General features: G+C 34.4%; 1 protein-coding gene across 1 annotated transcript; it reads right to left on the minus strand.

Annotated features, from left to right (window-relative positions):
• Positions 1 to 12,315: 12,315 nt before the first annotated feature.
• On the minus strand, positions 12,316 to 13,943 carry LOC120129683. The gene is made up of 4 exons (XM_039147132.1): positions 13,806 to 13,943; positions 13,381 to 13,528; positions 13,226 to 13,296; positions 12,316 to 12,621 (listed from the first exon to the last, which is right to left on the minus strand). Exons 1-4 carry the CDS (start codon positions 13,941 to 13,943, stop codon positions 12,316 to 12,318), a joined length of 663 nt encoding a protein of 220 aa, XP_039003063.1.
• Between the last annotated feature and the right edge of the window lie 962 nt (positions 13,944 to 14,905).

Here is a 14,905-nt window from a genome sequence, read left to right on the forward strand (position 1 = left end):
TAGCTACGTTAGTGGACGTAGACTTTGGTTGAGAAAGTCGAACCACTCTAAATCGTTGTGCAAATATTTTCAATTTTCTGCAAAAGCTTCCACCAAATTTTAATTTCCAATTTACCCCCCTCTTGGCTATTTCGTCAATCGACTAACTCAACACTTTAGTTCTCAGAAGTATACACGAGCTAATAAAGAAATAACAACAAATATACTATATGTGATGTATATGCTTTTGTGATATGAAATGTGTTACATAAATTATATGATGATGTGTATATTGTTTGGTTAATAATGTTAGGCACAAAGCATATGACTAAGAGATATGAATGATAATAATGCTAATAATGATAAGAATAATAATAAGGATAATGAGATGATATGCATATGTCTGTGATTATGTTTTGGTTCATAGTGTGTTTTATAGTTTAATATGATTACATGAAGTGTGCATAGTAGGAATTAGTAATGAGATGTTATATTTAAGTTTATTTTTGCCTCACTAAGTCATCAACTTAGCGTGTGAGTGTTTCACACGTAGGTTCCGAAATGCAAGAGGAGCAAAGAGTAGAAAGATAGGTCAGCTTCCCTTTCCGGATATCAGATTAGAAAAGAATTTTATTAATTTGTATTTGTTATATGAAATGTAGTTGGCATGTAAATTAAATATTTGAATTGTATATGCTCTGATAAGTTTTGTAAACCTTTTTGATTGAAATTGTATAAATTATACACTTTGATTTGATAAAAGATAGAATTTTCATTCTTTTGTAAAAGTTAATGATTTGAAAAGTCAACGTGACACCTCAGACTCGGATTTAGATCGGATACAGGTTTGAGGTGTTACATTTAATGGTATCAGAACTAAGGTTTAGCCGATTCTAGGCTTAAATTGAAGTTAGATGTGTTTTAAAATGTGTACATGCTAACACAAAGTGAAACATTTTTGATCTAATAGTGTAAGGAGTATGTTATATTGCTAATAAAGTAATATTAATAGGATATAGTAGAATCTGATTATGAGAATTGTGGAAGTAAATCGAGAGATGATAAACCTAATGGTGGTAGCAATTCACCTATCCTGGCCAGGTAGAATGAAGAGCGGACACCTCATGAAGTGCCTTGTAAGATCAAAGGTTGATTTGAGAAAGTTGAAATCATGTTAGAATAGTGTTAGAAGGTCTTCACTGTTTTGAATTAGAAAAGTGATATGGAGTAGTTTTGTTATTATATGGATAAGATAGAATATGATGGACAAGTGTCACCATAAGAACGTTAAAAGATCAAATGACGTGGTTAGAATTTGTAGAAGAGTTCAAGAATAATTGCATTAGTGAAAAGTGTATAAGATAAATGAAACTAGAGTTTATAAGTTTGAAACAAGGGAATAATATTGTATAAGTAAGAGTGTAGATTTGATAAGGGTTTGTATCCTAGATTGAAAGAATTAGTGTTGACTAATAAGGTTACGTGATGGAAAGTGTCTTGGAGTTAAAAGATTTGAAGATATTGTCAGGATAAGTTAACCAAATATGAAGTGGATATGGATATGGTTGTGTATCTTGATCATGTAAATGTGATGTAGTGAAAGAGATAAGGTTTTGTAAGTTTGAAAGAAGATTCGGGTGAATAGAAAAATTAAAGATAATAAAAGGGATATGTATATAAGATTAAGGTGTTGTGCAGGTAAAGTGGATTATCAAAGTTAGGAAGATGTGATAAAGATTAGTAATCAGTGATAAGTATAAGTGATATAAAAAGAGTAAGGGAGTATGAAGGAAAAGATATGACCTATCTTATAAGAAGATCTTGATTTATGGAAGAATAATGGGATAAGGAAATGAAAAGGATGGAGTTTAAAAGATCAGATATGATAAATATTATGTTGAGGTATAGATTATAAGTTTGACTAGAATTAAGAAAGGTACGTTGGGTGATATGAAAGATTGTTTGATTTTGCAAAGTATATGTCTTAACCATCTATGATGAAGATTTAAGGTTATGTTTCTTGGTCAAATAGACGTAGTCAGAGATATAAAGAATGATTTATATGTATTAAGGAAGTTTAGAGGCAATCAAATGATGATGGATTAAAGGTTAAGTTGTTATTGTAAGTTAATTAGAGATTGATGAAGGAAATCAATTGATTTATGATCTTGAGTGATAAGAATGAATGTTACTGTCTATATGATAAGTGACCTGAGATGGATTTTTAAAACTCAAAATTAAGTGTACAATCGAATGAGAGAAAAGATAGAAATGGATTGAGTTCTTTAGAAATTGAAGACAAATTATTAATTGTAACTGTGAAGGGTTAAAGTAGAGGAAGCAACATGAAAACATTAGAAGATATGTTCTTATCGATGTGTGCAGTGAAATTTCGATGACGAATTTTCTTAAAAGGAGGAGAGATTTGTAACATCCCAAAAGTCGGGTTAGTGACCAAAATGAATTTTTTAAAATTTAGTGATCAATTTCATAAAGGATTAAAAGTTCAAGGACTTAATTTGATAATTTTGGTGTTGAAGTTAATAGCAAAGTTTGAAATTAGAAATGATATAATGGTCATTTGATAAAATAGATATTTATTTTCCCTCTATAAGGGAAACCATGTGGAAATGAGAGAAAGGAAAAGAGAAGTCTGGAAACTATGCTTCTTCTTCCTCCTCTTCACCGTGAGCTCATTTCAAATGTGAGTCTCTTACAAGTTGATTATTACTTAATTTTATGATGGGTTTTGATTCCTTGTGTATTAAGAAAGTTTAAGGAAGCTTAAAGATAAGTAACAACTTAAAGGTGGATGAGTTATGAGAGATTAAGTAAATATAGTTTTTAAGTGAATTATTGAAAAAGAAAGAGTAAATGGATTTTTAAGTTGAATTTGACTTGTCGAGGGTCTAATTAAGAAGTTAGAAGTAATAAAAGTGAATTACGAACATGTTAGAAATTTCGTAAGATTCTTCGTTTCAAGAATTAAAATGAGTTATTAAAGATAATGGTGGGTTATATGCATATAAGATGATTTGAATAAGTATAGTTAAGTTTAAGGGTATGAAATGGGGTAAGAAATAAAGGGTTTAAGCAGATATTAGTAAATTTTGAGTTTAAAAAAATAAATTATGGGCATGGGGTATCGGAATTGTTCATCCAGTACCAATACTTCAAACAGAAAAGAGTCAAAATTTGAGAGAGGGTATCGATACTCTATGAATCAGTATCGATACCATAGGCTAAAAAAATTGATAAAATATTCAAAGAGTATCGGTATCAAGGGAGTAGTATCGATACTGGGGCTATCAATACCTTTGTGCAAGTATCGATACCATTTTGAAGATGCTCTTTCAGAATCGAAATTGGGTATCGATATTGAAGTTTAGTATCGATATCATAGGCTAGAAGTATCGATACTGTATTGCAGGGTACCGATACTACTTATATGGAAATTGTTAAGATAGTACTTTGTATAGTTTAAGTTATTTGGATTGGTTATAAGCAATTCGAATTCTGATATTTATATAAGTCGCATATTCATGTAGATATCGATCGAAGTCAAGCCAAGAAGATTCGAAGCTATAAGAATGTACAAGAGCCATAAGTGTTTGAAATTGACTAGTAAGGCCAGGTGAGTGCATACTAGTGGTAATGATGTTTAATGGAAATAGGACTTGCGACAAGTATATTTCCTAGTGTAGAATGCATAAATTCATGAATGTAAGCATATGTTTAATATGAGTGTATGTGTTACATGTTATTCTGTATGTTACATGATTTGTATTAATATATGTTTGTATGATAAGCCATTTGAACTGGTATAAGTTATATGATATGGACATAAGGAATGATATGAACATGTGATATGTGAATATATATATGCTACACGATTTATGTGAATATAAGAGAACAAATTATAAGCTACGAGATCATACGAAAATGTTATATAAGATATGTGATAAGAAACTATGTGATAAGAAGGTACGAGCCTATGTGATATGAATATGAGATTATGTGAAATGATATAAATGATAATGCCCATGTTATGTGTCATGAGAGCTAGAGGTATAGTTGGTATTCCAAGAGTCGAGGGTTCTACGTGGTCCTTCGGGACATATATGTAATCCTTTGGAACATATATGCGGTACTTCGGTACGCCTATTTGGTCCATTGGAATATGTATGTGGTCCTTAAGGAGTGGTCCTTCGGGACATATATGTGATATATGGTCCTTCGGGACATCTATGTGCTCTTTAGGGATAAATTCATATGCCACTAAGTGGGAATTATACGAGCTGTGGTGACATCATATGTGCACAACCTCTATGTAATCGCATATTTTTAGTTCTTAGAAGTATACATGGGCTAATAAAGAAATAACAACAAATATATTATATGTGATGTATATCATTTTGTGATATGAAATGTGTTACATAAATTATATGATGATGTGTATATTGTTTGGTTAAAAATGTTAGGCACAGAGCATATGACTAAGAGATATGAATGATAATAATACTAATAATGATGAGAATAATAATAAGGATAATTAGATGATATGTATATGTATGTATTTATGTTTTGGTGCATTGTGTGTTTTATAGTTTAATATGATTACATGAAGTGTGCATAGTAGGAATTAGTAATGAGATGTTATATTTAAGGTTATTTATGCCTCACTAAGTCATCAACTTAGCGTGTGAGTGTTTCACACGTAGGTTCCGAAATGTAAGAGGAGCAAAGAGTAACAAGACATGTCAACTTCCCCTTTTTGGATATCAGATTAGAAAAGCATTTTATTAATATGTATTTGTTATATGAAATGTAGTTGGCATGTAAATTAAATATTTGAATTGTATACGCTCTGATAAGTTTTGTAAACCTGTTTGATTGAAATTGTATAAATTATACATTTTGATTTGAAAAAAGATAGAACTTTCATTCTTTTGTTAAAGTAAATGTTTTGAAAAGTCAATGTGATACCTCAGACTTGTATCCGAGTCGGGTACAGGTTAGGGGTGTTACAACACTTATCAATAAAATCATGTTTTTAGGATTTTCAATCCCAAAGGTTTTTTCTGCTTTTGAAGAACCATTGTTCCACTGCCAAACACGATCTGGTTTCGCATACCCACCGATCATCATGTAAACGATTGACATATGGATTTCGTAAATCCTTGAAGCAACATACAGATTTTTAAAACAGAATAACATATTAACATATTATTAGAAACTTTAATCGACCTTTGATTTCGCACAAAATCACATAATCATCGAAAACAGTAAAACCAAAACATGCATCTCATACATATTGTAGCAACCAAGAATTTAACCCAAATTTGAATTGTACAAGTGGCTCTAATACCACTGTTGGGACCGTCGATGTAGTGAAAATAACAACTCGAAGGTCTCACCAACGATCCTAGAATGCAAAACCAAAATCAGGAGGAAAGGATACGAATACTTACAATGGGTTCCATAAAAAAAAAAGCAAAGACAACAACGGCTAATGGTGATGACGAACGGTTCGAATCATAAGCCTCCACGAAAATATGTCTCGGCCTCTTCTCAGTTCACCTAATTGAGAGCAAAATTTACTTTTCCCAAAAGCAGTTTTGAGAAAAACGGCTAAAGAAAAAAACGACTACTAGACCTTACCTCACTTTAAATATATGTGTTACCCTAGCATATTAGAGATTTTAAGTTATTTCGAATTAATTAAAATTTTATTTAATTAATCCAAATTAAATATCCATTAAAGACTTATAATCCAAATTACAATCTTCAACGTTTATTTAAACTCTTATATAATTATTTCGAATTAAATATTTATTAAAAATGTTGTAATCAAGATTACATTTTTTTATGTTTACTTACTATATTTTAGATAATTAAAATAATATGTATATCAAATATACATATATTAACTCTAGATATATTTTAGTAATGTACAAAAAATTGTACATATATGATCGTTTCAATCCTAGGGTGTGACCCTGTAGGTTCTTGTAACATTAGTAGTAATTATTAGAACAATTCTAATATTACATACAATGAGTGACATCTAGAAATATATCATTTTCACATAAGTTACAAGAAATTATGATTCGACATATCATCTTCGTGATTAACTCTTTTATGTATTACATCATTTTGTTATTTATATATAGAATAGGCAAAAGTCTTGGAATAATCACACTTGTATAGCACATCTATTGTTTCTTGATATATAGAGTAGACTATAATTAATGAATAATTTGCGATATCTCATATCAACTTATTCGATCACGGCCATGCATTTTTAGTCTCACTCAATCAAGTGACATGTGATATATTTCCTATTATGTAGGAAGGACAAATCCTATCTGAATCATGCACACCCCACTACATATATCGAGATATATTCAATAAAAACCTTTATAGTGCAACCAATTACAGAGAAAGTTTAACTGTATCAAAACATACAACAAAATATGTTAGGATAACATTGATCTCAAGTCTGAGGATCATACATATAATCATCACCATGAGCAATGTTATGACCGTCACATAATAATCCAAGACATATGCTCATGATGGGTCAATCCAATACATTGTTCTCTAACAATATAATCATGTGTCAGTTCTGAGATCTCTATGCCAATGACAACTCATTTTCATCAATTAGCAACATGTTAGTATTAAGCGTATTAATGTTGTCCATGTCTATAATAATACTTGACTGTGGATCTTTTAATAATAATATTGTTATTATATGGACTTTGTTATCTTTCAGTTTATGTTAAACATGGACATATAAATGAAAATAATAGTGGCAATGCCTTTTTGTAAATAAATGTATTATTACAATCAATATATGATTGGTCTTTGGGCATACTCTAACAACATATTCCAACAACTTTAGAGAAACCACCTAACCAATTACTTGTCATATCTCGAATAACCCCACCACATGTTAGAAGGCCAGATTATGTCCTATGCGTACGATCCATAATAATTTTGGCCCAACCACTTGGACGGGGACACCAATAAACCTCCTTTCTTCTTTTCGTCTGATACAAATTTGGAGTCGACAAAAGCTGATGAGCCTGATTAGTTTCCAACACCAGCCTACGACTACATTGTAGGACACTCTCCACCTCCACTACTTCTGGATTGAAAACAACTCGATTCCTTCTCATCCACAAGCTCCACAAAATGGCAACAAATCTCAATCTTCTGAATTAAATGGAAAACAAGCTAGTTATTGAATATTTATCTGAATCTATTCGGTAATTAACATACTGAAAAACTCTGTCTCCCAATCAGCTTTAATTAGAGGAAGCCATATAGATAGTGCTACCAAGCATTCTCTAAAAATATGAGCTAACGATTCCTTCCTCACCCCATATAATTTTAAAACAGAAATCAAATTAACCCACCACTACTATACTATTTCCAAGTGATTTTTAACTCTCTCTAATAGAGCCCACTTGAAATATTTAACTTTCTAAAGCATATATTAACACTACTTTGAAGAGAAATAAAAGCTAAAAATGCTTTAACTTTTGTATTCCTCTGAGTTGTTTTGAAATGAAATCAACATGGCCTTTATATAGATACTAGGTACTACTCTGCCAAAAACAAAAAAAATAATAAATTCTATTAAAAACCATAAAAGACCACTATCTTTTGAATCACCCCTTGGCCTTTCAGCTACAAAAACTCTTGACCTTTTATTTTCCCACTAAAAACAACATTTAATGTTTATTCAACAAAACTCCCTTATAAACTTAAAAGCTTCTACCATCCTTTATGCCAATCATATTTTAGCATTTGTTGAGAAATACTTTCAATAACGGTTTTGTGAAGATATCTGGAACTTGATCCTGACTTACCACATGCACCAATTACGCACTTCCTTTATTCACATGATCTCAGATAAAGTGAAAATGAAAATTGATGTGTTTGTTTCTTTAATGGTTCATTGAGTTATTTGTGAACTTAATTACTGATTTGTTGTCAACATGAATCACAGTTGCACCTAGTTACTTCTGCTCTATCTTGCTCAACAAATTTCTAAGCCAGATCGCGTGACATACACACCAAGATGCTGTCACATATTCAGATTCATACGTTGAGAGCGTCATGATCGGTTGCTTTTTTGAAAGCCAAGTAAACACAATATCTCCCATAAAAACACATATCTCGATGTGCTTTTCAGATTGTCTATGTATCCACACCAATCGCTGTCGGAATACCCAACCAATTTGTAATCATATGCTTTCGAGTAGAATAACCTGAGTGACACTGTTCCTTGGATGTACCATAGGATTCGCTTCAATGCCTTCCAATGTGAATAAATTGACTCCTCCATGAACTAACTTACAATGGCGACACTTAAGGAAATATCCAACCTTGTGAATGTGAGATAGAGAAGGCTTCCTAACCAAACTCTGATATCTACTCACATCGACACGTTCCCCTTCATCAAACTTCGAGAATTTTGCACCCGGTTCCATTGGTGTTGATACCAAGTTGCAATTTTCCATCTTGTACTTCTTCAAAATATCCTTTTGCATATGTCTCTTATGATACAAAAATACCCGTCTCTACTTTATAACCTCCAAACTAAGAAAAAACTTCATTAAGCCCAAATTTGTCATATCAAATTATTGTGTCATTGTGCCCTTAAACTCTTCTATCATCTCATCATTGTTACCCATAAAAATGAGGCCATCGACATAAAGAGCAATAAATAACACATTTCCACCATTCTTCTTTACATAAAGGGCATGCTCTTAAGGACATTGCTTGAACCTGTTCTCCTTTTAATATGTATCGTTACGTATATTCCATGCACGTGGTTCTTGCTTCAACCAGTAAAGAACCTTTTCAATTTTAACACTTTCTTTTATTCTCCGACTTTCATGTACCCGGGTGGTTGTTCGATGTAGACATTTTCTTCGAGCACACCATTCAAGAATGCAAACTTCACATCCATTTGAAATGTCAACCACTTGAATTGAGAAGCTTGTAAAACGAGTACTCGAATTGCCTCTATTCTTGCAACAGAAGCAAACACCTCGTCATAGCCGATTCTTACCTTTTTCTCATATCCCTTCACAACAAGTCTCGCCTTGTACCGTTAATTTTTTTCTTGAGCACCCAATTCACACCAATAGGCTGACTTCCTTTTGATAATTCTGCTAGCTCCCATATGTTGTTGCGGTCAGTCGCCTTAATCTCCTAGTTAATGGCAGTTTTCTATTTCTTATCTTGCAACACCTCTTTAAAGTTGATATTTTCAGCATCTGCCAAAAGACATACAATGTGTACTTCATTTGTCGATTCATACAAATATTGTAAACTTCACATTTTGGGTTATCATGGTTCATCTTCATCATCAATAGTTTCAGAGTTTGTTGGTATGCTTGTTAGTACAGTGACTAATGATTCTACAACTTCGATGATAGCCTCTGTCGAATTGTTTCAGTCCTACTCACTTACTTCGTTTACTCGCACATCACGACTCACCATCACCTTCTTGCTTATTGGATCGAGTAGCTTGTAACCTTTTGTCTTCTCATCATACCTAATAAAAATATACCTTTTGATTTTATCTTCGAGCTTCATTCTTTGTTGATACTGTATATGTGTATAAGCAACACTACAAATTACTTTGAGATGAGAAACTGTCGAATTTTGTCTGCTCCATCCCCTTGTGGTGTTTGAATATCTAACGTCATATGTGGACATCGATTTTGTACATAGATGACACATTGCACGACTTCTACCCAGAATTTCTTCGGCATCTTCTTGCACTTGAGCATTGATCAAGCCATGTCAAGAATGGTCTGGTTCTTCCTATCGGTCAAACCATTTTGTTGAGGAGAGTATGGTGTGGTTAGAAATCTCCTTATGCCTTGCTCCTCACAATACTCCATGAAAGCCTTCGAAGTATACTTTCCACCTCTATCAGATCGTATGGCTTTGATGTGTCTACCAGTTGCCTTCTCCACCATTACATTGAACTTTTTTAACACCTTAAATGCCTCAGATTTTTCTTTCAGAAAATGAACCCAAGTTTTTCGTGAGAAATCATCGATAAAGAAAATGAAATACTTTTTAATACTAAAAGATTCGAGGATGATTGGTTCGTATATGTCGGTATGAATCAAATCGACATGATGCTTAGCTCGATATTCTTCCTTTATTTGAAGCGAGGTTATTGATTACTTTCCAAGCACGCATTCTTCACAAAATTTTCCCTCATAATCCATATCTGGCAGCCGATGCGCCATGTTCTTCTTTATTAACTCTTTTAGACCACCATGATATAAGTGACCAAAGTGGAGATTCCACAGGGATGCCTTGTCTTCTACGTTGACTCGACAACATTTTGCTTGTACGCTTCTCAAATTTATTTTGTACATCCAATTTCTGCCCATCTCGACTTGAGTAACTAGACGCCCTACTTGTTCTTCAAGTGAAATACCCAGTCTTTCAAGAGTACCGATTAACCTTTCTCCGCGAGTTGCCCCATACTTCAAATGTTGGTATTGAGGTCTGGTATGTAATAAACATCTTGGATTGACCCTATCAAGCCATCCTTTTGTAAGTAGCAAATCGTACCTCAGCCTTTAACCTCAACTTTTGATGCATCTCCAAACGACACATAACCATCATCAATCTTTTGCATCTCTTTGAATAGGTACTCGTGACCGTACATACGGTTGCTTGCGTCCAAGTCGAGGTACCACAAAGTGTTATTGTTGATGTTGACTTCATTTTGAGCCATCAAGAGAAAACCTTTATTTGCTTCATCTTCTAAGGCTAGGTTGGTTGTTTCTTCCACCTTTTTATTGGCTCGACAATCTTTTGCAAAATGCCCCACTTTACCACAGTTATAACAATTTTCGGAGTTTCAATCCTTCGAGTAGTAACCATACTTGTAACACTTGTAGCACTCAATGTTGGAATAGATTGACCAGTCACCTCTTCATTAATCGCACCCTCTTCCATGCCAATTTGGTAGGCTTGCCTATCCCTTCTCCTTACAGTACCAATCATGACTGCCACCTTGACCACCGCGACCATTTGCACAACCTTCTAGTCCACGTCCTCTACCTCAAAAATTTTGAGAATAGATTACCTTTTCATCTTTGATTGACGCCTTATTTGAAGTTCTTGCTCGAGTATCTCCTCCTTCTCTTTCTTCTTACGTTGTTCGTGTACCTCGAGAGAATCGGCAAGCTCATCGACTGTGAGCGTCACAAGGTCCTTTGACTCTTCTATAGCCCAGACAGCATTCTTAAAATTATCGATTAATGATCTCAAAATCTTCTCCACAAATCGTGCATCGGTTAACGCTTCGCCATTACGAATGAGTTGGTTTACCATGACTTGTACACACGTGATGTAGTAGGATACACTTTTCGACTCCTTCATCTTCATGCTCTCCAACTCACCATGAAGAGTTTGGAGAGGAACTTTCTTGACTCGGTCGGCTCCTTTAAAAACTTATCCTAAAATTTTCTACGCTTCTTTTGGAGTAACTGCACCAGCAATCTTCTCAAAGCCTGACTCGTCAACGACTCAGAACAACATGTATACTGTCGCCTTATCATTCGATCGTGCCTCTTTTAACACCTTGTTTTGAGCCGCCATATATCCCGTGGTAGTTTTTGGTTCTTCAAATCCTTCTTCGACCACCTCCAATGCATCTTGAGATTTGAGAAGAGCTTTCATTTGAATGCTCCAGTTCTCGGAGTTCACATTCGTTAGTCGTGGTAGTGACATTTGACCCGTCACATTTGCCATTGGTTTTGAAGCCAATTTGTAAAACATAAATCAAATTAACCCACAAATGTTGTATTGTTTCCAAGTGATTTTCAACTCTCTCTAATAGAACCCACTTGAAATATTTAACTTTTTGAAGCATATTTGAACATTACTGTGGAGAGAAATAGGAGCTCAAAATGCTTTAACTTTTGTATTCATTTGAGTTATTTTCAAATGAAATCAACATGGTCTTTATATAGACACTAGGTACTACTCTTCCAAAAACAGAAAAATAATAAATTCTATTAAAAACCATAAAAGATCACTATCTCCTGTATCAACCCTTGGCCTTTCAGCAAGAAAAACTCTTGACCTTTTATTATCCCACTAAAACGAACATTTAATGTTTATTGAACAATATTCCGCAGCTTTCATCATCTGTCGTATGACGTCGAATTCATTCCTCAATAGTCATCAGCTTTCCTTTACATATAAGCCACATCAGAAATCGAACTCGGAGGGACCCCTTAAAACAGTTTATGACCTTCCAAATCAAATCTCCCGAGTTTATTACATTTGGCTGTTGAGTACGATATGCACTGGAGACCAAGAATTGCCTTCTGTTATCTCATACCCATCCCGGCCGATCTTCACCTCCATTTGGGTTTGAAGGTTTAACAATCGCGAGTTGCAACTAGACATAATTTGGTAGCCTTGGGTTAAGTTCCGCCCACTACCATTCTCCTTGTGTAGAAGCCATCGAAGCAATAGGTGTATTGTCCTACTTACTATGCTGATTATCCAAACAAACATTTTCCGAAGGACCCAACTGCCGGAGCCATGAGTCTCTCCAAAAGTCGACAGATTGACCATTACCTAGCGTCCATACCAAGACAAGTGTAATAAACTCAGGAATAAACCAATCTGTTTGTCCCTTTGTACTTAATCGAGCACTTTATATTTTCCTCTGACAACCCGACTCCATAGTTGATTTTGGCTATCAATGTATATCGCAATTTCATGAGAAAAGCTGTGTTTTGGTCGTGAATCCGCTTAATCTCAAAACCACCTTCATCCATTGATTGACAAACATCATCCCAACACAACAAATTAATACCACGATTTTTATTTGAGTGCCCCCAAATGAAATTACGAATTAATTGCTCTATATTATAGTATATTGTTTTTTTGGTAAATAACAAGTTTGCATCACATATGAAGGAAGCGAGAACAACACAGATTTAACCATAACAATTCTCCCTGCTAGAGATAAAGTCTTTGCACGTCTACCCGACAATCTATCCCTGACTTTCTGAACCAAATAATTATATGTTCCATATGTAACACGCTGGTGGAGTGGAACACCAAGATATCTCCCCAAATTATCAACAGGGGAAAATTGGAACATGTTACTAATATTAGTCCTGGTAATCAACTGTTCATTATTTGAAAAGAAGATGCTTGTTTTTACAAGACCTACCTTTTGTCTAGAATATTTGCAAAAATCTAGTAAAATCTGTTGAATAACTGAGAATTGAGTTATAGAGGCCTCTGCGAACAAGACAAAGTCGTCCGCAAAAAATAGATAAGAAATCATCGAGCCTTTCTTATTTAGTTGAATAGGCTTCCACTTACCATCATTAACTGCCTCTTGAATTGTATGAACCAACCTCTCCATACAAAGGAAAAATAGATAACGTGACAACGGATCTCCTTTCCGAACTTCTGTAGTTGGTTTAAAACTTTCGGTCTTTGAACCATTCCAAAGAACTTGAGTTGAAACCTTTGAAACACAACTCGCTATCAATTGTCAAATACCTTTAGGACAACCAATGTCACTCAAAGTGTCTTCAATAAAGTTTCATTCCAAACGGTCGTAAGCTTTTTCAAGATCAATTTTAATTGCCATTCACCCCATTTTTTCCTTTTTTGTGTCGCATTGAATGCATAATCTCCTGAGCTATAATAACGTTATCTACGATACTTCTACCAAGAACAAAACTAGTTTGGTTATCTGACACCTAATCCAATATAAAGGCTTTAAAATGATTCACAGTCACCTTCATTACAGTCTTATATAACACAGTATCAAGGTTATTGACTGGAACTGACCAAACACCATCTCCAACCACCTCCCAATTTCTTTGAAAGAAATACGCATGAAAATCATCCACCCCCGGAGATTTAGATGGATTCATAACAAACAGTGTTTCGAATTTCTTCATAAAAAACTGGATCCGCTAAAACACCCATCACATCTCCTTGGGGTTCTGGATACCGACCTCTTAAATGATAATTAAAACCACACGAGCTTTGGCTAGAAAACAGAGAAGAATAAAATCAAATCGCATCCTTTCTAAGATCCTCTTGGTCCATATGCGGCAATCCATCCTTCAATTTAAGTCTCAATCATATTTTGACACCGCAATTAGGCAGTAGCATGGAAGAATTTCGTGTTCCGATTCCCATGCACCATCCAGTTGCATCTGCATTTTTGTATCCATAGACTTTCCTCTTGGCTTAGCACAATCTCTAATTCCCTCTTTATCTGGACCTCTAAATCAGACAAGAAATCAGAGTGTCTATGCATCAAAGCTTTCTTAATTCCTCTTAAATGAGCCAAAATCTCGTATTTACATTTTCCAATCGAGCCAAAGATTAACTTATTCCACTCATCTAGCTTGCATTTCAAATTCATTAAATTTAACTCAACATCTTCATTCACCACCCATGTACACTTGAGAAGCTTTGAAAACTCCCGATGACTTTGCCATGAAAAAATAAAGTGGAAAGGGCTCTCTTCATTCGAACTCTTCATTTCCTTATCCTTAGTAAAATAGGTCATTGATCCGATCCAAGACGATTAAGGTGGAAAACCATAGTTCGGAAGCAAATTCAGCCATGCATCATTCGTAAGACACCTATCCAACTTTTGGTATATAGATCCCCGAGCCCAAGTAAATTCTGGTCCCTGGAAAGGAACCTCTAATAGAGCCGAACTAAGAACAAAATTTGAAAAAGCCCTGACTTATTCCATCCCGATTAGCAGCCCCTCCTCGACGTTCACTTGGTCGTAAGAGAGCATTAAAATATCTTTCAAGTATCCAAGGTTCATATGCGCTGGGATTGAGTTCCTCAAGAACTTCCCATACCTCATTCC

This window comes from Hibiscus syriacus, unplaced genomic scaffold (genome assembly GCF_006381635.1).
Source record: "Hibiscus syriacus cultivar Baekdansim isolate YM2019G1 unplaced genomic scaffold, ASM638163v2 tig00110503_pilon, whole genome shotgun sequence".
NCBI classification, from domain to species: domain Eukaryota; kingdom Viridiplantae; phylum Streptophyta; class Magnoliopsida; order Malvales; family Malvaceae; genus Hibiscus; species Hibiscus syriacus.

Bases quoted from the DNA above. Each gene is read 5' to 3' on its own strand.
- LOC120129683 (XM_039147132.1), bottom strand. From the start codon at position 13,943: ATGAATCCATCTAAATCTCCGGGGGTGGATGATTTTCATGCGTATTTC. The intron at 13,297-13,380 runs GTAAGTGGAAGC...TCTTGTTCGCAG, and splicing joins TCAAGAGGCAGTTAATGATG to AGGCCTCTATAACTCAATTC. The intron at 12,622-13,225 runs GTAGGTCTTGTA...TATGGACGCTAG, and splicing joins GCAAATATTCTAGACAAAAG to GTAATGGTCAATCTGTCGAC.